The sequence below is a fragment of the Nannospalax galili genome, unplaced genomic scaffold (assembly GCF_000622305.1).
Source record: "Nannospalax galili isolate Female #2095 unplaced genomic scaffold, S.galili_v1.0 scaffold255, whole genome shotgun sequence".
Classification (NCBI taxonomy): domain Eukaryota; kingdom Metazoa; phylum Chordata; class Mammalia; order Rodentia; family Spalacidae; genus Nannospalax; species Nannospalax galili.
The window spans coordinates 756,352-780,209 of NW_008338999.1; the positions used below are offsets into that span (position 1 = coordinate 756,352).

The window sequence follows — 23,858 nt, forward strand, 5'->3', positions numbered from 1 at the left end:
GGGAGGGGGAGGAGAAAGAGCAGAATGAGGAGGGGGAGAGGGAGGGGGAGAAGGAGGAGAGCTGATAGTTAACTGAACAAGTAAATAAATGGAAGAAAGGGGATAAATCTTTGCAGAAGAATCCCAAATAATAAGCCTTCCTCAGGAGGTGGAACTTAAGTTCCCTCTCCTTGAAAGGAAGCAACTTAATGATTCATTTCCAAAGAACAGGGGATGAAAGGGAAAAATGACAAACTTAATGAGAGTCAATTTCACAGTGATGTCACCTTGCTGGTTCTCTGAGGAGAGTCCCTGAGAAGAGCATATTGTCTGATGGTGACACCTTCCCCCAAATCTGTAACTGCAGTCTAATCATGAGAAAACACTAGTGAAATTCTATAAGCAGAGGGAGATTTTACAAATCATCTACTCAGAATCTTCAGAAATAGCAAGGTCATGAAAAAGAAAAAACCACAAAACTTGACAGACCAAAGAAGGTCATGACAACTAGATGCAACATGATATCCTGAATTAGATCCTGGAACAGAAAAAAGAACATTAGTGGAATAGGATGAAATCCAAATAAACTCTGTAGTTTAGCTAATAGCACACTGCCAAGGTTAAGGCTGAACCCTCACAAATGTGCTGTGGTTACATGAAATGTTAACATGAGGGGAAAGCGAGCCGAGGGTCACAGTACTCTCTGTTCCATCTTTAAGGGTTTTCGGTAACTCTAATATTGCTCCAAAATTAAAAGTTTATCTTTCAAAATGCCCTTTTAACCAACTCCCAACCCTTTTATGTTCTTGATGTGAACGTACAAGTTAAGAAAAATCTAACTCATTTTCCCCTCCCTCTTTTTTGGCAAGCTCTACATAGTGGGCCCTGCTTCTCGTTTGGGGAGTATGATTTTTGTTATCTTCAAGTTCAGTCGCACACTTCCATTTGGATTTCCTGTTACATTTACACACGCTGTAAAATGTCTCTAGAATGAGGTACAAGAAACCAACAATGGTTCCCAGCCCAGTGCCTCGGACACAAGGAAGGGCAGCTGCTGGAGCGATAGTTTATTGTACCTTTTAGAACTGAATCATGTGAATGTTCTACCACTTCAAAACTTTCATTTAAATTTCATTTTCCCACTGTGTTACTCTTCAGTTAAATCACTATTCAGTGACTCTGGAATTCTTTCTAGAATATCCTGACTGCCCAATGAAGATTCTTCTGTACATTCCATGGTAGGCTTCACCAGGAGTTTCAGAGGTCATCTTTTCTGACAACAATGTGACCCTATTGTTTCCATTTGGGGACTTTTTTGTTTCCTCTTCATACATTTTTTAAAAAGGTGGCTACCTAGGTTTTCTTTTCTTTCTTTATTTTTTATTATTTTATGTGTATGAGTGTATTTTCTGTATGTGTGTAAGTGCACCTGTGTTGTGCAGTGCCTATAGAGGTCAGAAGAGGGCATCGGATTCCCCTGGAACTGGAGTTATGGACAGTTGTTAGCTGCCATGTGGGTGCTGGGAACTGAACCTGGGTCCTCTGCAAGAGCAGTCAGTGCTCTTAACCTCTGAGTCCTTTATTTTTCATTCTTATGTTTGAGACAGAGACTCCCTGGACTAGAACATACTTTGTAGACCAGGCTAGCCTTGATCTCACAGATATCCACCTGCCTCTGCCTTCGAAGTGCTGGGATTAAAGGCATAGGCCATCATGTCTGGCAGCTACCTAGGTTTTCAACAACTTGTTAGATAATCCAGTACCTCTTAGACTGGGATTTTTTTCCCCACTCTTTGGGGTCCACAGGGGTTGGGGGAGAACAGGGAGTGTGAAGGAATCTATGGCTTCATGAGGTTTCTTTGGAATGGGTATTCCTGGGCATTTCTATATTTCAGAAAGGATTCCCAAAAAAAAAGCTTTCACACTGACTGACTGAAGGTATCAGTTATACATTTATTATTTGTTTATTAAACATCTACTCTGGATATCACATGACTCTCAAGCTTTGTTTAACTTTCTAAAGAGGACAGAAGTAAGCCTCCACTGCCATTGATACAGTTTCTCCTTGGCCCAGCCCATGCCCCTAACTATTGCTTAAAGAAATGTAACTTGGGGGCTGGGGAGATGGCTCAACAGGTAAAGTACTTACTGCTCAAGCATGAGGACCTGAGTTCAGAAGCCCAGTCCCCACATAAAATCTGAACACAGTGGCATGCACCTGTAACCCCAGCACTGAGAGAGTGAGGACAGGAGGCTCCCTGGAGCTCACTGGCCAGTCAGTTGAGGCAATGAATGAACTCCAGGTTCAGTGAAGAGACCCTGTCTCAGAACACAAGGTAGAAGTCTGGAGAGATGGCTTAGCAGTTAAGAGAACTTACTATTCTGGCAGAACACCTGAGTTTGATTCCCAGCATCCATGTCAGGCAGCTCACAACCTCCTGTAACTCTAGCTCCAGGGGAATCTGCTGTCTCTGGCCTCCTTGGGCACCGCACCCACATGCATGTACATACACACATACACGATTAAAAATAAAATAAATCTTTCAAAAAAGATAGATAGCAACAGAGGAAGTCAGGTGACATCAACATCTGGCCTCCACACATGTACATACACCTGTGAACACACATATGAACATGTACATATAACATACACACAAAGAAAAGGAGGAACAATTTATTTCTATGCTGGAGTTGATAGTCTAAGAAGGACCAAAACACAAGAATTCAAAATGTTGTTCCCTACTTCTAAAAAAGGCCAGGCATAGTGGCTCATGCCTTTAGTCCCAGCACTCAGGAGGCAGAGGCAAGTAAATCTCTGTGTGATTGAGGCCAGCATGGTCTATATAGTGAGTTCCAGGCCAGTTGGGGCTACAGGGAGATCCTGTCTCAAAACAACAACAACAACAGCAATATCATGAGGTCCCGAGTTCAATCCCCTGAACCCACATGAGAAGGCTGGGCATGGTGGTACACATTTCTAATCCAGGTCTGGGGAGACAGAGAGAGGAGAATCCCCAGGGCTCACTGGCCAGGTAGTTGAGCCTGATTGGTGAGCTCCAGGCAAACAAGAGACCCTGTTTCAAGTGAGGTAGACGGTGCTCCTGAGGACACTCGGGTGCCCTATATGAATCTACAAGCACCCCCATATGCACACATACACACACCAAAAATTAATCATATAATTAATTAATTAAAACAGAAAACAATGGTAACTATGTGAGATAATAGGTCAATGTTTGCCTGGAGTAATCATTTCACAATATGCATTTATATTCAAAACATCACATTACACCTCTTAAATAGGTACAATTTTACTTTATAAATGATACTCCTTGGGCTGGGGGTATAACTCAGTGGCAGAGCACTTGACTAACATACAGGAAAGGTCTAGATTCCGGCCCCCCAAAATAACTATATTTCCTGGAGTGTATGTTTTTGGCTTTTAAGGGTTCCCCTTATCAGTTTCTCATCCCAAGCTTCAACTAATCATTGTTGTAGAGGAAGGATGCCTGGCTTTCTAAGATGTGCTTTGCAAGTGGGTTGCTGAACTCCTTTTTCATTAAATTTTAATATTTTATTTATGTGTGTGTACTCGCATGCATGTGTGCTGTGGTGGGCATGTGGAGGTCAGAGGAGAACTTTGTGGAATCAGTTCACTCCTTGCATGTTTACATAAATTCTGGGAATCTAACTCAGGTCATCAGGCTTGCAAGGCAAGCGTCTTTACTCACTGAACCATCACATAACCCCCTTTTTATAATTATAGAGCTTATACTGGGGCTGGAGAGATGGCTCAGCAGTTAAGAGCACTGACTGCTCATGCGGAGGACCTGGGTTCAATTCCCAGCATCCACATGGTGGCTAATGACCATCCATAACTCCAGTTTCAGGGGATCCTATGCCCTCTTCTAACCTCCATAGACATTGCACAACACAGGTGCACTCACACACATACCGGCAATACACTGATACACATAAAATAAAAATAATAAATAAAATATTTTTTAAAATTATAGAGCTTATGGTTTGGGAATGTTGAAAATTTTAAATATATACATATTTTAAAGAGAAATAACATTATTGCCATCAATTCTACCTTTTATTTTCAGCAAATCTTTTCCCTTATTTAACCGGTGCATCCCTCAGACACCCGAATGCTATTCCTTATTTGCATCAGTGTTGATAAATGACGCTGACAACCTCCATCGAATTCTAAGTGGAATAATGTCAGGAAGAGACACCATCCTTGGTTTGTGTACCCTTGCCTTAGGTAATTCTTTTATTTTAGTAACTGTATGGAATGCCAAATTTTCTAGCACTTAAATATGTAGTGTGATGAAAATGGGCATTTTTGACTTAAATATAAAGTTTCATATTTGTTTTCTTTATAGATATGGTCAGTGTTTCAGGTTCAAGTATGGACATAGGGCAGTAAAATGGAGTAAGACCGGATGGCTTCCTGCCATTGGCTGCACTGGGCGGAACTGAGTTAATATTTTGACCTTCTTCTAGTCTTTTGTTCTGCATAAGAGATAGGCAAATAAAGCAGATAGCCAGCTTATGAATTAGCCATGAAAAGTACAAGTATCAGGGGCACCAGAAACCAGCTCTGCTGTGCCTCCTGCCAGATCAGAAGGCTGCTGGGTGAACAAGGGAAGGAGCCCCTGTCCGTCATAGTCCGTGTCAGAATGCAATGCCCAGAATGCCAGCCCTTGATAGGGACCTACCTGCTTTGAGCCTCCTTGGCTGTTTTCCTAAAAGCAGCTCCCCTCTCTTCCTCTGGCTTCCCAGGCTCTGTGTTTCACCTTGCTGAGACAGTTAAGAGCCAGTTTCCTATATGAACAGGATAATGTACTCTGTTGCTTTGGGCAATAGTTGGAGCTTCCTACCTACCCAGCCCCTTTCCAAGAGCAGCCCTCCAACCTTGGGGTTGAAAGAGACTCTGGTCAGCCTTTAACATGTGACTGCCTGTTTACAAAAGCTTACTGAATCCTGAATGCTTGAAGAAGCTTCACTGCAACATTACATAACTTCCAGACTTCTTATTTAGGTAGAGAACGACCCTGCTTTGACTTCTAGATACTAGTGTGGCAACCATAGATAGGAGAAAAGGCCAGAACAGAGTCAATGGCCTAATGTCCCCGCAAGGCCTGTTTCCTTGTTAGACTCGTGATTCTAACAGTATTGTTTACTGAGCACATAGCATGTGCCAAGCATTGTGCTTAGTCTAAACTCACTGAAATCTCATCAGGATTTTGCTCCACGTTTAGAAAGGAAACTGAGACTTAAGAGGCTAAGTGTCTTGGCCATGGTTGTGGAAAGGTTTGTAAAAAAAAGTGGCAGAGCTGAGACTCAACCCCAGATCTGATTCCAAAACCCATGTTAGTCATATTGGTGAGAGCCACAATCCTGAAATGTCTGTATGCACTCCTAACTTTTTACTGAGGAGAAACAGTGTTCATAGAGTCATTGAAATATTTAGAAAATTTCAGAAGCATAAAAGCCCAAATACTGGAATATGAAATGCAATATTTTACATGTAGTTTATTTAATAATTAGAATTTGAATTTTTTTCATTTTAAGGGTATTATTCTTTCAGATTTAATAAAAGTATCTAAAAACATTTTAAGGTTTTGGTTTGGTTTGGTTTTTAGTCAGAGTCTTACTATGTAGCCTTGACTGCCCTGGATTTTGCTACATGAACCAGGCTGGCCTCAAACTCATAGAGATTCACCTTTTTATTATTTATTCAAATAATAATGATTTAACTCAAGGTGACTTTTTATGATTTAAACTCAAGAAGAATACTAGCATGTTTGGCATCCTGCTTACTGAACCTGACTAAATTTGCATTACGTACCTCATTTGGCATATTGTCATTTTTATTTGGTATTTGGTAGGTTTCCCAAGATATGTGGATGTTGAGTCAGCCTGTCAACCCCCACTTTCTGGAGGGCTTGGTCATCACAGTTCTGTGATCAGCACCATTCCCCCCTCCTCCCCCTCCTCCCTCCTCCCCCTCCTATCTCTCCTCCCCCTTCTCCCTCTCCTCCCCGTCTCCTTCCTTGTTGTTGGGTTTCATGTGCTTTGTTTACCTTTTCAGCCTTGTCTCTGGCCTTGATGTTCACCTACCGATTCATCACCACTCTTCTGGTTCACATTATTATTTCGTTGGTTATTTTAGGATTGCTGTGTAAGTATTTCCACTGGACCAATTTGGTTTTGAGTAAATGAAAAGCCTTTCTATTAAGTATAGAATTTAAAAGGTGGCTTTTTTTTTTTTTTAAGCTAAATGGAGTCTTAGAGGGTTTCCAGTCCAACTCCCATCATTTTGCATATGAGAAAAAGCAAGCCAGGGAGGACAATAGGAGTTGCTTATGTCTCACAAAGAGCAGCAGTGATGTCCAATCTGTCTTCCTTGATTCTTCTCTACCAGGTAGTCCCTGAGATAAGCCTGCCAACTGAGTGATCCTGGTATCCATAAAATTGGGCTGGGGACGTAGCTGAGCACAGAATGATTGCCAAGCATGCACAAGGCCCTTCATTCAATCCTCAGCACTGGAGAAAAAAAAAAAAAAAAAAAAAAACAACCACGTATATTTTACCGGCATATTAAGAAAGAATTCCAGAGGGCTGGAGAGATGACTCAGTGGTTAAGAGCACTGTCTGCTCTTGCAGAGAACCTGGGTTCTATTCCCAGCACCACTCCCATGGCAGCTAACAACCATCCATAATTCCAGTTCCAGGGGATCCAATGCCCTCTTTGACCTCCACAGGCATTGCATGACAGGGGTGCACTTACATGCATGCAGACAATATACTCATACACATAAAATAAAAATAGTAAATAAAATATTTTTTAAAAAGAAAGAATTCTAGTCTGTTGGGAGCATTTCGAAGGATTTCTTCTGGACTATACTTTTGCTTGGGCGTATGGATGCCCAAAGTTGTCACACAAAAAACCCTGGCCAGTCTGAAGAGCAAGTCTGAGCAGGAACAGAAATCTGGGGACCCTATCTGTTGATGGCTTGTGAGTCTCCCCAGGAGTTTTTGAAAAGGTTATCTGAGGGACAGAAGCCATGTTTTCCAATTGCTGTAGGGATGTGGAGCCTTGAATTCTTGGGTTAGTCAGCTTTTCATCACTGTGACAAAATACCTGTACAAATCAATTAAAAAGAAGATATATTATGACCCACAGTTTCAGAGAGCTCCATTCATGGTCACTGGGCTATGTGGTTGTGTTCTCATGGTGGGAACACATGGCAAAGCTGCTTACCTCATGGCTACCAGGAAGCAGAGAACTAGTGTCCCCATATGCCCTTCAAAGGCACATCTTCAGTCAACTGACTTACATAGTTCCCATAGTTCCCATGTCTATGAAAATCACCTGACTTTGAAGGTAAGAAGACAGTATTCAGGGTCCTGTTGCCAGGAGAGCTATGTGAACACTCTAGGCCTTGAACTCTAATTCATACCCCTCTCCATGCTGTTGGTGTTAGTTCCTTCTTGATCACTCTCAGATCCAACCTGTGGGCTAGACCCGTGTTCTGCATTCACCTCCCCAGGTGTGCCAAAGACCAGCAGCTGCCCAGGTACCAGCAAGTTGTCTCTGCGGGCTGACCTGGCTCTGCCCCACTCACCTAGAGACAAATAGTGGGTGGAAAAGCCTCTGGGACCCACTGGACAGGACCACTGGGTCAGCCAGCAGTGCCTGGACTTCTGGGGGAGTGGGTCTGGATGTATGTGAGGAGAAGGGAAAGGCATCTGAGGACATATGTACTGAGCCTGCTGCTGTTTTGTTTTTTAGTTGTCTGTGGAGTCTTATGGTGGCTGTATTATGACTATACCAACGACCTCAGCATAGAATTGGACACAGAGAGGCAGAATATGAAGTGTGTGCTGGCCTTTGCCATTGTCACCACAGTCATCACGGTAAGACATGCCCTTCCAGAAGCTGAGTAGCCAACCTCACTCAGCTCTGAGATTCAAGCGACTGAATTCCAGCCTGAAACAACTCAGAATGTTCCATGAGACTTACCACCTAGGAGGCCACAGGTGTGACCTTAGGGAGAGCAGTTTCAGGAGAGTGTTGAGGTCAGAGAATTTGTGGTGACTGAGGAGTGAGTTAGGGTGTGGAAGTGGGGCGGGGGGTGACCATAGACAAGGGAGAAGCTTGACCATGAAGACACAGCAGAGAAGGCTGGTGGACGTGGGGGTGAAGGAGGCGGTTTCTTTAATCTGGGAGACTTGTAGTTATTTCTGTACAGGGAGGGAAAAGCCAGTGGAATGGCAAGAGGGTTGCTTTGAGATGAACTCATTGTCTCTTAACTCTGTAATTATATTCTGTCTGCAGCTCGTCTCTGAGTATCTTGTGTGGAGGAGGGGAAATGGAAAACAGCTACTTGACTCTTAAATGATCTTAGTCTCACCTTCTCTTGCTCTCTAACCACATGTACACTCCTCTAGGAGGGACTAGGCTTTGTCCATTATTACGTCTGTAGGATTTCATATAGAGCCCAGCACACAGTAGGGGTTCAGTTAGTGCTTGAAAATGTATCTGTTCTGCTCTAACAGAAGTAGTGAATATCATAAATAAAGCTGCTTGATGAGACACCAGTAGAGTTTATTTTAAGCTCTGGCCAATTCCTCATCATTTCACAGTAATTCACTCTAATTCCTTTCTCACCAGGCTATTCTACTCGTCTTGATTTTTGTCCTCAGAAAGAGAATGAAATTGACAGTTGACCTTTTCCAAGTCACAAATAAAGCCATCAGCAGCTGTCCTTTCCTGCTGTTCCAGCCACTGTGGACATTCGCCATCCTCATTTTCTTCTGGGTCCTCTGGGTGGCTGTGCTGCTGAGCCTGGGAACTGCTGGTAAGGGACAGTGGGTATGATTCCATTCCCTTGGAGTCATGCATAGATGCCACCATTTGGGAATCATCAGCCTGTTTCTATGAGGTGTTTGGTGGCAACAGTGGTAGAGCAAGGGGCACACTGTCCTAGAAGGAAGTGAGAAATTTTTCCGATTTTGTATTGGCTTTGGATAAGCTGGGTTTCATGAGCTAATAACAAATTCAGTCGGGACTGAAAACTTAGGAAAAACTACAGTATAAACCAAAGCTGATAGAAAGAAACTATTAAATATTCCAGGTTGGACCAGAGAATACAGCTTAGTTGACAGAGCCCTTGCCTAGGATACAAGAAGCCCTGGGTTTGATTGCCGGCACTTATAAACCAGGTGTGGTGATACATACATATAATATGAGCGCTTGGGAAACAGAGGCAGGAAGATGAGAAATTTAAGATCATCCTCAGCTACAGCCAGTTTGGGCTACATGAAACCCTGACTTAAAAAAAATAAAACTCCAGGTTTAAATTGCTCAAGGTCATTCACTAGCCCCAGCAAATTGGTACATAATAAATGACAAAGAACCAGGTAAGACTCTTGCTAAAATTTGTTGTGCCCAACAAGGGCAGCTTAAGTCTAAATAAGCGCATATAGATGCTCATATCACTTTGATTTTGAAAAGGCAGCTCTGAGGTCTCCTTCCTCCTGTCATATCCCAGTGCTGTGTCTCCAGCAAGAATCTTGCTCAGAAGAAACTTTGCTGCTCTATTGTCATACCAATATGTGGACCCATCCTCAGAGAGTCTGATTTTATTTGGTGTGGAGAAGGACCAAGTGGATGGATGGATGGATGGATGGATGGATGGATAAATGTGTGGGTGGGTAGATGGATGGGTGTATATGTGGGTGTGTGGGTATGTGGATGGGTGTGTGGGTGTCTGGATGTGTGGGTGGGTGGATGGATGGATAGATGGGTGGGTGGATAGATGGATGGATGGATGGAAGGACAGATGGGATAGGTGTATGTATATGTATTTAATGTTCCCTAATAACACAGCCATATTCTGTAGCAGTGCCACTCAAATGCTGTCTGCAACTGGGTAGAGAGCCTGTGTTCAGAGAGTGTATCATTCCATTGCTGCCCTCACTGAGCAAATCCTTCTCCAAAAGGAACATGTTAGGGGCTAGGGAGATAGCTCAGTCTGTAAAGTGGTTGTCTTACAAGCATAAGGACCTGAATTTAATCCTCAGAACCCACACTAGTGTAATGTGAATTTAGCATTCACTCCCTTTCCAAATTCCAAAATCTATACAAAGTTTTTCAATGTAATCATGTTATTTTTTAAAAGGAATTCTTCTTTTTTTTAGTTTTTATGTGTATGGGTGTTATACCTGCATGTGAGTAAGTGCACCCATGTCGTGCAATGCCCATGGAGGACAGAAGAGACTGTCAGATCCCCTAGAACTGGAGTTACAGACAATTGTTAACTGCCACGTGAGTGCTGGGATTCAAACCCGAGTCTTCCTCAAGAACAGTGTTCTTAACTGCTGAGCCATCTCTCCAGCCCCTAAAAAGTAATTCTAATTAAAAAAGAAAGGAAGGAATGAAGGAATGGAGAGAGAGAGAGAGAGAGAGAGAGAGAGAGAGAGAGAGAGAATATCGTGGTACTTGCTTAAAATTTCAGTCCCGGGGAAGCAGAAACAGGGAGATCCCTGAGACTCATTGGCTGGCCAGCTTGGCCTTTGTCAAGTTCTAGGCCACTGAGAGGCCCTGCCTCAAAAAAACAAGTCAATTGGATACTGCCTGAGGAATGGCACTTGAGGTTGACATGCATGTGTACACGTACATATGTACCCACACACATGTGCACATGCATAAACACACACACATGCATATACACATATAAGAAAATGTGAACTGGAAGAAACAATTTGCTCAGTGATGAAGCAGCTCTTCATCCTGACTGAAGTCCCCACCTCTTTCCAAACTGGTCACAAGCAGTGTGAGGACAGGCCACTGGTCTGTGTGCCACACTAGACCGTTCTGGGAATAGTCTATATTTGATTTGGTGGTAGCCCAGATTCACACCCTGCTGTAAGTACAAAGCTGTGGATTGCTCTCTGAGGCCATCAGGCAGGTAAGAACAGCTTCAGATGCCACATCAATAAGGCTGGTGCAGTTCCTTAATGTGCTATCAAATTTATTTTCTCCCTTATTAACTCCATTCAATGAAGGCAATATGCATGCTCCTGCATAATATGTATATGTGTATGTATATACATACATGTTTAACAACAGCTTCTGAATTATAGATTCTAGTAAAGTGGGTTCCCTTGCCTCTCCTCTGGCATTAACTCACACTTCAGAGTCAAGATGCTCCTCGGGCTCCCTGGAATTTGCAGCCCTTGGAAACCCATGTTTCCAGATTCAGAAATGCCACGGGGGCACCCTCTCTTCTGCCGCAGGCCTCTGAAGGCTTTCTGAAGGCCTGCAGTGAAGTTCCAATAAATACCCAAGGAGAAACCTTAGTCAAGCAGAGAGACTATAATAATCAAAATGAGAACTGAAGTTAAAGAAAACTGAAAGATACAAGGTAATTCTGTCTCATATGGATGAAGTCCACAAGAAGATCCCAAAGCCTTCCTGTTCTACAATTTCTACCTGTTCCTTCCACCTCGTGTTGAAAGGGCCACTGGGGCTCCAACCACCATGATTCATCCCAGCCCTTAATGAATGTCAAAGGAAGGAAAATGTGCATCCCTCCTCTCGGAAGTCACAGGGAGCACTTCTACCTACCCCCACTGGCCAGATCCAAGGGACACAGTAACCCCATGCTAAGGAGGTTGGGAAATGTTTCAGGTGGGCCAACTGTGCAGAGTTAAAAACGCTGAGGGTCTGTCACCCAGAAGAAAGGGAAATCTCTACTACAGCATCCCTGAAGAGTCTTCCTGTGGCTTACTGAGTCAAAGTAACCTCAGCTCTGTCAGAAGGCAGAGCAAAGGCTTTGGTGCACAGAGGAGAGTGAGCCTGTACTGGAAAGTACCCAGTATGCAACTCCATACTGGGTACTTTCCTACGTTCTCCTCTGGAGCACCACAATCCCCTTGTAACTTGTATGCTATTCCCAAGTTTTAGGCAAGAAAATTAAAGTTCCTGTAGGTCATTAGTTGATGATCCAGTAGCAAGGAGATGTGATGGCTCTCTGACTTCAGAGCTCTAGTGTACAGCCCACACCCTTTCCACCACCTCACTTCCCGAATGAGGCACTGACCCACTTTGCAAGTGAATAGGCTGGAAATGGTCAGCGTATCTGAGCACAGAGAAAAAGCAAAGAGGGACTCGGAGGCCAAGACAGGAAAGGAGAGGACCTGGTCTCAGGTGCCAAGGAGAAAGCCCAGTCCTGAGAGTTAAAGGTGATGTCAGGGAGTTACAGCACCGAAGCTGACTTGAGACTGAGCTTCTAGCTCGACACCCACTGACATCTTATTGCTGGAGTCCAAGTCAGGCCCAGGACTAACAAGGGCTGAGTGCAAAAGCAGAGGCAGGTAGTCATTCTTTGGATAGCCTCTTTTTCCACAGCCACCTCACAGGAATGTCGACACAAATATACAACTCTTGCAGCAGAGGGGAAAAGAGATAATTTATTCTGGAGCCAAATATGAGTGACCATGGCCCGGGAACACAGATTCAGGTTACCACAAATGCTCACATGTTCCCACATGGTAGCAGTTTGATGCAATTATTAGAGTAACAGAACAAAGAAAGCAATAAACCAGGTACTTTTCAAATATATTGGTGGAAACATCAGAGAGGCAACTTACAGCAAAGCAGGGAGAATTCTTAGATGCTGTCTGGCAGGCTTCTTAGCCCTTGGGTTGGTGGAAGCTGGTGGTCTGCTAAGTCAATACATTCCAAAAGGTTTTTATCTATTAGTCATAAGATGTCAAGTCAGACACAGATGTGGACAAGGAGTCTCTATTTAGGCACTAGAGATGACCCAAGATAAATTCAGGCTCTAGACCAGCAACATTCCAAACTCCACAATCATTGAAGTTCCAGTCGGTTGATCAGTCCTGCAGAAGGTTCGGTTTGAAGATACACATTTTTTTCTGGGACCTTTCCTTCATAGGACCGGGTGTTGGGGTGTGACAGTTTATCTGTTAGTGGAAAGAACTAAATGAGCCTGAATGAGAGGAATTTAAGGGCAGGAAGAAAACTGAGTGCCTAGGACAGAACACAAGTCTCCAAGCAAGCTCACCTTTGGCTTCACAGCAGGGAAGGTGCCTCACCACTAACACCCACCCTCCCTGTTGGAGTCCCACCCATCAAGGAAACCAGACTGGTCCATCCCCTGAGGCCACCCCTCTCCTTTCCACACCCTTCTGGACTGCCCAAGCATACAGAGTCCCTTTTGTTCTTCAAGGCCTTTTCACCTAGTGTCAGTGGCTTGGCCCCCATCCAGGCAGGCCAGCAACTGCATCACCTTTTGACCTTGGGAAGATGCCCCAGCTCTGTGTGTGAGAGAAGTGAGCAGCTTCCACAGCTTGGGGGAGGATTCACCTGGTTAGTGCACAGTCCCTCTTGCCTCACTTAACTTCCTTTTAGTGAGGGCAGGCTCCTTCCTCAGCCTAGGGTGCAACTCTGCATGTCTGTGTGTGTGTGTGTGTGTGAACTTTGGTGAGTCATGTTCGTTCAGAGGAGTTCTTTTATAATGACATGAATCTGTTAACTAGTTCACAAACTGGAAACTGTTTTTTGGTGGTTTTTTTTGTTTGGTTGGTTGGGTTTTTTTTTTGTTTTGTTTTTTGTTTTTTGTGTTTTTTTTTTGAGGATGGTCTGGGCAGGGCCCATGAACATCCCAGAAGCAGTGACATTTATTAGACTACTGGGACTTGTCTCAAAAAAACAAATAAAATCTAATGGAGAAAAGTAAAACTTGTAGTTACCTTAAGGATCCAGCAGGTGCTGTTGGTGAGTTGGAAAGAGCCCAGATGGTATGGATGCCCCCAGAAGTCACTAAGGTGGTCAGTAAACCCAGAGCTGAGACAGTGGAAAAGGTCCATTTGGCGAGTGGGGTTGCCTCCGGGTCTGTACTGCTATTGAAAGAGGTGATTACTGTGAGGTACATACACAGTGTGCTTGGAGCAGGCATGGGGCCAGGCTTGGAGGGGAGGCAGCAGCTCAGATAAGGTTTCCCATCAGAGGACCTGGCTGCTCTGGACTTCCTGGGGTTTTAATCCTCTCCATTTCCCCCTTGTCATTCATGCAATGGAAAAATGATATGAGGCTAAACTGGAACAAGAATTTTGCCTTGCAAATGAGGGACCATATGTTCTTTATATTAGGAATTAGCATTGACTACAGAATAGCTAATACAAGCTTCAGCACTGGAGGGTTTCCCCCCTCTGCTGGATATATTTGAGGACCGAGTATCAAAGAAAATAATCAGATGTCTAGAAGGTAACTGAAGTTATTTCACTAAGCCTGCTGGTGGCCCACACTCTTTCCCAGAAACACAAAGAACTGTAGGGGCTGTGCCTTTCAGAAGTGCAGGTCCTTTTGCCGATGCAGAGGAAAGCTGTTCCCATGCATGGCTCCGTGCCTGGCTCTTGTGGGATCTACTCTAGGATTCATACCCCTTCCCAATTCTCACCCCAGCTCTCCACCCCAAACTACTTCTTAAAATTTGTTTCCAGTATTATAGCCCTTGGAAAATTGCCTGTACGTTCCTTAGGCATGCTTAAATATTTGTCTGTTGTTTTCATATTCGTCTTTCATTCAACAAAGTCATTGCCTGCCTATTATGTGCTCAGCACTGGAGCTGTATTGTGTGCCTACTATGTGCTTTAGGTCCTGGAAGTATAGAAATAAGTAAATCAAAGCTCTTGCTCTACAGGTCCTTACATTCTAACAGGTGACAAGAGAGGGTAAATGTGTTGTAGGTCACAGGATGCTCAGTAATATGAAGAACAACAAAACAAAGGTGTTGTTACCCACAAGTGTAAGAACACTGAGGGCAACGTGCCTTTTTCTTCCCCGTTTCTTGGTTCAGTGTGCCACACCTGAATGGACGCCTTATCTGCTGACTTGGTGAAATCATTAAGTATTAAAGACAATGAGATTTTCCTCTTATTTTCCCTAATTGTCCTGCTGCCAGACCAGAGGCAGGAGCCAGTGGGGAACATCAGCAGGCTGAGGATCAAAATGCTACAGAGTCCCTTGGACCCTTGGGCCAGTTTTCTGGAAAAGAGCCAAGGAAATTCACAGAATATGCTACAAAACAGTCATGTTATGAATGGAGCCTTCTCCCTCTAGGAAATTATCTTAACCAGATGTTCTGCCTCCTTTAAGAATCTGCCATTTTCAATGATCAGTGCACCATTTTAGTATCTTAAAATGCTTTAAAGCTTTCCAACAATATCCAGGCTACAGCTAGCTTTATGATGAATTTGAGCCAGGTTATTCTGATGTGTTCAGGGAGATCTAGAAAGTTGTCTCAAACCTCTTTAATAAAATATGTCACTTGAGGATTGTCCATCCATTTCTCCATTCATCCATCCATCCATCCATCCATCCATCCATCCATCCATTCATTCAACAAAAAGTTACTGAACATTTACTGTGTTAAAGATCCTATTAAAACATGTGGACAATGTAGCTTTCCTTCCAGTTTGGAAGGTAGAGGAAAACATGCATTAGGTAAAGTAAGTAAATGAATCTGGAGAACTTAATAGTTGGTAAGAGGTATAGAAAAAAAGTAAGCAAACTCGAGGAAGAATGAATGCGTGGGGACACAGGAATGTGATTTTAAATTTGGATGGGTGTGACTCATTGAGCAAGCAGTACTTGAACAAAGACTTAAAAGAGATGTAGGCTAAGAGAAGGAATGGGTCTCCCAGGTAGAGACCCAATAAGATGACAGCAGTCCAGGGCACAGGAAGGAAGGCCATTCAGCTAGAATAGTGTCATTGAAGAAGACTGTGGTTCAGAAACGAAGTCAGAGAGGGCATGGGGTCAAATCCCAGGGACTGGTTAGTCCTTCCGAAACCTTGGTGCGACATGGGAAGTTTGGGGAAGGTTTCAAGGAGAATAGAAACATGACCTGATGTTCATTTTAACAGCAGTCAGCCAGGATAGTAGCTGATGGTCATGTGTTCAGGGTAGGTGCAGTGTGACTTGCTGGGTTCTGTGTCTACCTTAAAGTTAGAGCCAGTAGGATTTCCTGGCGTATTAGATGGGGGAGGCAAAAGAAAAAGTGGTTGGCAGTGATTCTGGGTTGTTTTGTTGTGGTTGTGGTTGTTTTAACTTGAGCAGTTGGAAGACGAGATGGGCATTATGTGAGATGGGGCAGGGAGTGGAGCATTGTAGGGGGAGATCAGAAATTAATTTGGGGAGATCATCTTTTAAACAAATAGATGGAGATTTCTAAGTTAGACAGTTATCTGTGTGAGTCTGAAGTTCCAGGGGAGCAAGTAAATAAATATTATTGAAAACCATCCAATAAGAATGAGCATAGACAGAGGGAGGAAGAAACCCAAGGACTGTGCTTTGAGATGTTTCAATAGTAAGATGCCCTGGAGGGCTGGGGATGTAGATCAGTGGTAGAGCACTTGCCTAGGTTTAATCCCAAGTGCTTTAAAATAAATAAATATGCTCTGAAGATGAGAACGAGTAACAAAGGAGGCTGAATGTGAAGGCCTGGAGTGGGTGACAAAAGACTGTGGTGTCGTGGATTCAGGTGAAGGGTTTCCAGGCTATGTGAATGGTTCAGTGTCTCACGTAAGGTAAAAACTAAGATTTCATCACTGAATTTATCACCACAACCTTGAGGTCAGACAAAGAGTTTCAGAGACTAGGGGAGGGGTCATGATTGGAGTATCTTAGAGAAGGTAGGAGGAAAAGAATTAGGAGCAGGTACAGACAATCTTGAGGAATTTGACTTTGAAAAAGGAGAAATAGGGAGGCAGATGGAGGAAAAAAAGATTCAGAGTAGACTTGTAAGAAATGGAGAATAGTTTAGAATGGTTTAGGAGAGGGGAATATTGTGATAGAGATTTTTTGGTTTTGTCTTTTTGAGACAGGGTCTCCCTGTAGCCCCAACTGACCTAGAACTCACTATGTAGACCAGGCTGGCCTTGATCTTATACAGATCCACCTACCTCTGTCTCTCCAGTGCTGGGATTAAAGGGGTGCACCACCATACCCAGGTGAAGAGATCTTTTTAAGTAGCTGGGAAAGGGCAGGTTGGCCTCAGGTTCTCGGGGGGCAGTTTATCATCTTAAGAGAGGAGGTTAAATTTGGAACATATTGACAGGTGCACATGGGGAGGAGGCACTAGCAGAGGTTTTCTGGTTGCCTTATTTCTAGAGCAACAGGAAGCAAGATCATTGGCTTAGTAGTTACAGGAGAAATTATAAAAACAGTTGTCTAGAAGGAAATTAGGAGAACAGACCACATGGTGACTGGTGAGTGCCTCTGAGTCACTCGAATGGTATCTTCTGATTTTCTTTTGCTTCTACTGTTTTTCCTCCTAAAAGCTAATGGTTAGTGTAACATCAGCAGTCAATAGATGCTCCTGAGTGTTTAATTTCAGCATTAGAATCATGTTAGCTATAATTCATTTGTACTCAACTCTATATCACAGTATTCTTAGCACCTTATCTGTTTACTGCACTTGGTGTGCATGACACTTAGAGCTGTGATGAGATGGGGTCACCCAGAGAATGAGAAACAGCCATCACTCTATAGCGAAAAAGCAGATTTTCAGAAGGTCCCACAATGTGGGTGTGGCTGTTCAGTCACTAGGGAACAGTACAGAGATGAGATTCCCAAGCCCAAGCCTGTTACCACTGCCCCATATTCATCTTTTCCACCTTCTTTTACCATGAGAACTATGCCACATGTGTCAAATCTGAGCCTGGAACCAAGTCTTCTCCCAGTTCAGGGCCTCGTCTGCCATCATCCTTTGAGGATCATCCTTGGGATGCAGCCACAGCAGAGTTCTCACTAATACTAGCTAGCTACCTGCAGGGGTAGCTATAGTGCACCAGCCATAGAGCATCTGGACGTTTGCCAAGGGGATACTACCTGCACTGACATGGCCATCCAGGAGAGGGCAGACCTGTGTGCATAAGCATGACTGCCCCACCTACAGGCTCTGGAACACTGACTACTAAGTACCTCTGTTCCCAGGCTTTCATCCTGAAACAACAGTACCTGATTCTCTAAGAGGTTTGCTTAACGCCATGGTTCTCCTACAGTGATTTCTTCCCAAGTGGCAGTTGGCAGCATAAGAAGGTGTTTTGGATTGTCATAACCGAGGTGTAGAGGCAAAATAAGCTCCTTAAGTGCATAGGAGGACAACCACCACACTCCACAGAATTATCTGCTCCAAATGCCAGCTAATGCATTGAGAAGGTAAATAATCCTACCCTCAGCAAACATCTATAAACAGCTCAGCAACACTAAGACAGAGGCACAAACAAAAGATGGTTTCAGGGGTAGGGAAGATGGCTCCCTTAGTAAAAGCTCTTGCTGTGCAAACCTGAAAACCTGAGTTTGGGTCCCCAGAACCCATATAAAAGCTAGACATAGTAGTACTGCAATCCATGGCTGCCTCTCTCTGACTCTGTCTGTCTCTGTCTCTCTCTGTGTCTCTGTCTCCATCTCTATCTCTGTCTGTCTGTCTGTCTCTCTGTCTCTGTCTCTCTCTCTCTCTCTCTCTCTCTCTCTCTCTCTCTCTCTCTCTCTCTCTCTCTCTCACACACACACACACACACACACACACACACACAAAGATGGCTCCAGTCCACAGAAATCAGTCATAAATAACTTAGGGATTCTGCTTATTTGAAGCAGGTCCCTGCAGCCCAGGCTGGCCTGGAATGCACTATATAGATCAGGCTGGCCTTGATCTCACAGAGATCCACCTGCCTCTGCTTCCTTGAGTACTGGGATTAAAGGTACGTGCCACCATACCTGTCTAAAAAGGCTTTGAGTGTCAAGTGGATCCTGATTTATTGCTTCAATTGCTCCACTTGCTGATACTGTCACTAGTGTGACAAGTGTATACCAGTGACCATGCAGGGCAGCCAAGAGGGCAAATTGTCCCCTCTTGGTACCCATACTGGCCTTCTATGTATGTGAGAATATGATGCTCCTCATCTCACTCCATGGAAATGTTCTCCACCTCCAAACCATAATCTGTTGCAGAAACTTCTGGCCTTGCAAAAGGAACTGCAAGCTTATTCTCAGCCCTGGGCATTTCAGATGACCAGAGGGTGTTAGTCCCAAAGTCTGCTGGCCTATTTATTTAAAGGACATTTACCTAAAGGTTTGAGGGGCCACCTGCTTGGAATCAGGACTGCTTTTCTGAAACATATCCACTTTGGAAAAGCATAGGCATATGCCTTACCTGAAATAGAGATATCTTATTTGTGCCTTACCTGAAATAGAGATACCTTCCTAAACCAAAATGAGCTCAGGGTTCAATAGAACCATGTCGGCTTCTGTCTGTAAATAATGCTGCTCTACTATCTCTTCCAGTGTGAATCTTGTTCAGCAAAATCATAAAGTGGAAGGAATGAAGACCAGCCTTCATCCGTGGAATCCTTTTTGCTTAACACATGATTATCTTTTCTCTTTTCCTTTGTGTAGACACTACTGTGAATGTCTAAAGACACATGAATGATGAACCTAAGTTAATGTATAGCTATGACAGAAAACAGAAAAACATGTTTAAATCATGAGCAAGTTGTAGGTGTCACAAAAGATCAAAGTACCCACCTTCTTCCTTATAGTAATTTATTTGAGACGCAAAGTAGGAGGGCATAGAAATCAAATACAGCCAAGAGGTGGGTTTGAGTTTACCAGTGTCTACACAGCTAATTCAAGGTCTTCTTTGGATCAGAGGAGAAAGCAGAGACACATAAACAGCACAACATTATTAATACACCCTTCCTGGTCTTAGTTTAGTGCAGTATAGTACTCCTGAAATGTAATGATAATAACAATAATTGTTATCATTCATGGAGGGATATTTCTGTGGGTCAGGCTTTATCCCAGGAACTATCCAGATAATCTCACATCCTGTTCCGACTACCAACAGGAAATGAGTATTCAGGTAAGGATACTAAGACTCTAGGAAGCTGTATAATGTGCCCCAGACTCCTAAGAAGAGGTAACACTGAGATCTGAACCTAGGAAGGTAGATGATTTAAATATGCCAAGAAAGTTTGCCCTTGAAATGAAATCTGAATGGAATCCCTTTGAGAAAATGAATTCTTGTCTTTTATAGAGTCTAAATTTTTTGGTGAAGGGTTCCGTAATATGGTCTTAATATCTGGGGTATTTTCATCAAAATAACATATTTCGCTTATATCATACAAGCTGGTGCAGTAGAAAATCTATGGGGCAAGGTGTCCTTCTACTAAGTATAAGGAATGAGGCTTTGCTAAAGTTACTAGACTCTTCCAAACCCGTTTCACATCTTCAAAGTAGGATGCGTTTCAAAGTATTACATTAATTACTTTCCTGTTGCTGTGATAAAATATCATGACCAAGGCAACTTATAGAACGAAGAGGTTATTGGGCTTACAGTTCCAGAGGGATGAGTCCATCAACACAGGGGAGGCATGGCAGGAGGCAGCTGGAGCACAAAGCTGACCACTCACATCTTTAAGCAGGCGCAGGAAGTAGAAAGCCTACTTAGAGGTGGGCAAGGTTCTATATTCTCAAAGCCCACCCCCAGTGACGTGCTTCCTCCAGTATGACCACTCCTCCTTAAGGTCCCATGACCCTTCCTAAACAGCACCACCAACTGGGGAGGACCAAGTGTTCAAATACTTGAAACTTATGGGGACACTCATTCAAACCACTACAAGTATTATGCCAGCCTTAGAGTATTATTGCCCACTGAGTCACTGTATTGTTCTTGTTGCTATTATTTAAATGTGTTCTCAAATTGTAGTGTTTGCTGTGGGATTTTTAAATTGCACTGGGTATTCAAACTTTGCTTTGGCATCTGTGTTTTGTGTAGTATCGAAGAAACAGAGCCTGTTGAACCATCTTCCACAAGCAGGAAAACACCGGTGTAAAACATGTTTGTGTTCTAAACTTTAGGCACCGCCCAGGTTATGGAAGGAGGTCAAGTGGACTATAAGCCTCTTTCAGGCATTCGATATATGTGGTGGTACCATTTAATTGGCCTTGTCTGGACTAGTGAGTTCATCCTTGCGTGCCAGCGGACCACGACAGCCGGAGCTGTGGTTACTTGCTATTTCACTAGGTAAGTCCAGCGTTTTCTACAAGTGGATTGTCTGCATACTTTGTGTTGTGTCTGCATCTCTGAAGATACTTGGGAATTCTGACCTGCCTCTTTAAAAGAGAATAAAAGGTGCTGGGTGTGGTGGTATACACTTTAAATCCCAGTACTCAGGAGACAGAGGCAGGCGGATCTCTGTGAGTTCAAGGCCAGCCTGGACTACATAGCAAGTTCCAGACCAGCTGGGGCTACAGGGAGACCCTGTCTCAAAAAGACAAAAAAGAAAAAAAAGAGAATAGCAAGGGTAAAAGACTAAGCTAAAATTTGGCCTAGACCCTCATGTGTTAGTCAGAGTAAATGTTCTCTCTTCTATCTTGACTCTCACACATTTCCAGGCTCTTTCACTTTAAGCTAGAAAATTCAAAAAGCAGTCAAACAGTAATTATATTGCCTAGAATTGAAAAATACCTAAAAGGAAGGGTTGCATTCTCCTGTAAATCTCCATTCTTAATTATTTCAGACTTTAAATGCTATGGATCTATTTTACATATACTTCAGTAGTTACATGAACTATTTTTATTTATGTATAATCAGAAGGATATGTACTTGGAAAATAATTTTAAATACTGAAGAAACTGTATGTAACTGTAAACTATAATTCATGCCCTGAGAGTTAAGTACTAGTGAATTAATGACTTGCTCTTAGTTTAGAGCCCATTACCTCATGAAAATAATTGAGGAACACCACCCCCTCTTACCCCCACGCTCATACACCCGACCCCTTGGCATCTCTTGTGTGTGACTCTCCACAGATCATAGCCAGAATAGCAGGCCCAGGACAATGACAGGGCTGGACTCTGAACAGGAAGTTTACTCCCAACAGAACTGATCTTCCTCTAATCTATCAGACCAAATGAAAGATAAACACGAGCTTTCGTGGCATAAGAAAGCTAAGTAGGCATGATTCATGCCGTTGCCTCCTGATGATAAAGAGCACTGTGGGTTTTTAATACGATGGTGTCCTTTGGGAACCCCATCATTAGGGACTCTGGAAGACCCACAAAGGGGCTGCTGCCCTTGGCAGTGAGAGCCTCCCAGCAGCTGGGGGTGGGAGTTGCCTGCTCTTGGGTAGGGAACAAACATCCTTCTAGCCAAATGGGCCAGCAGGTAACATTTGTCTGATGGAGTGATTCTGTGTTGTCATAGAATAACCAAACCATAGCATTTCCAACAAGGGCTTTGATGTGGAGGTCCAGTGGAGCATATGCATTGATCTCAGCCCCACCCTCTCTCCACTCTCCCATCTAAGAACTGCAAAGGTGTAAACACCAGGACAGTGAAAAATAGACAGGCAGTGACAGTAGATGAGAAACATCAGCCTTAAAACCTATTACTTTGTGTGCTAATTTTTAAATTAAATTAAATTTAAAACTTAAAAGTAACCAAATGGTAAAAGCTGAAGACAGGACTAGACATGCTAGAAAAATCTGGAGAGTCTTGCCTATGAGTGTTGGCTGTGTGAAGAGGTACAGATAAGATGCAGGATGAAGTGAGCTGCAAAAGCCCAGAGAGACTCAGGAATTCAAGTATAAAATGTACTTCTGGGTCCAAGAGATGGCTCAGCATGGAAAAGCACTTGCCTTGCAAACCTGACAATCTGAGCTCAATCCCTGGAACCCATGGTGGAAGGAGAGAACCAAGTCCTGAAAGTTGTCCTCTGATGGACACATGCCCCCGACTCACATGTGCACATCATACATACACACAAACACATAATAATAAACAAAATTTAAAATATACTAATATAAATATTAACAGAAAATAAATAATATGAAATCTAATAAGTTCTGAAGATGAATTCGATCCTGCCTCCATGTGAACTTTTGCTCTCCAGAGCTACAGCCCAGAGGGTCTGGTCTTGGGGTACCTGGTATAACTGAGTCTGAGGCAAGGCTGTGTCTGAAGCAAGGAGAGCAAGTGGAAGTTTGAACACTGATCACCACTGCCCCACACTCCACAGCTCAGCTTTCAGGGCACTGGAAGCCAAGCTGATGCTCTAAAGGGACAATAGGGAATTCTACTCAGGAGAAATTGTCTAACCCAGGTAAAGTGCCATATGAGCCCCAATGAAATGGACTCCCAGACCCCTACCCCAGCAGTGGACAGCCCCAACAATCAGGCCCCTCACACAATGCATCCAAATCACACTTATGTTTGAACTGTTCACTAGTGATTATTAAGCATTTGAAGTGAGCAGAAAGTGAAAGAAAAGAGCAAAACAAGAGGAATTTAGGGAAATAAACACTACACAAACTGTAAAAGGAAAGTGTCCATAAAATCAGAGAGAATGAAGGAATATTGATCCCATAAACTAAGATTCCTCCCATAAAAATCAGTAATGAGAGAGAACCACTTTTCTCCTGATAGGGTATCTAATCCCAAGTAGTCAGTCTTAAACATGTTCACACAAGCACCACTAAATGGACTCAGCAGATTATACACGTGACTATATTATATGCAACAATAATCAAAAAAGAGATTGCAAAATTGAGGGAGGCATGGGAAAAGTTGGAGGGGGAATAGAAGAGGTAGAGATGGTGTGAATATAGTACTAATGCATGAATTTCTCAAAAAATAAAAAGGGGGCTGGAGAGATGACTCTGCAGTTAAGAATACTTGCTGCTCTTCCACAGGACCTGAGTTCAGATCCCAGCACCCATATAAGGCAGGTCACAATCACCTGTAACTCCAATTCCAGGGGATCTG

At 43.3% G+C, this 23,858-nt stretch overlaps 1 protein-coding gene across 3 annotated transcripts in view; it reads left to right on the forward strand.

The window, feature by feature from the left end:
• Positions 1–23,858, forward strand: part of Slc44a3 (solute carrier family 44 member 3) — an 82,951-nt gene that overhangs the window by 19,426 nt on the left and 39,667 nt on the right. For all 3 annotated transcript variants that reach the window (XM_017798324.2, XM_008833668.3, XM_029563824.1), the window contains 5 exons: positions 4,089–4,249; positions 6,083–6,172; positions 7,787–7,911; positions 8,669–8,855; positions 20,951–21,116. In XM_017798324.2, the coding sequence (XP_017653813.1) occupies positions 4,089–4,249; positions 6,083–6,172; positions 7,787–7,911; positions 8,669–8,855; positions 20,951–21,116 (729 nt within the window). The remainder of the gene's footprint in view (positions 1–4,088; positions 4,250–6,082; positions 6,173–7,786; positions 7,912–8,668; positions 8,856–20,950; positions 21,117–23,858) is intronic.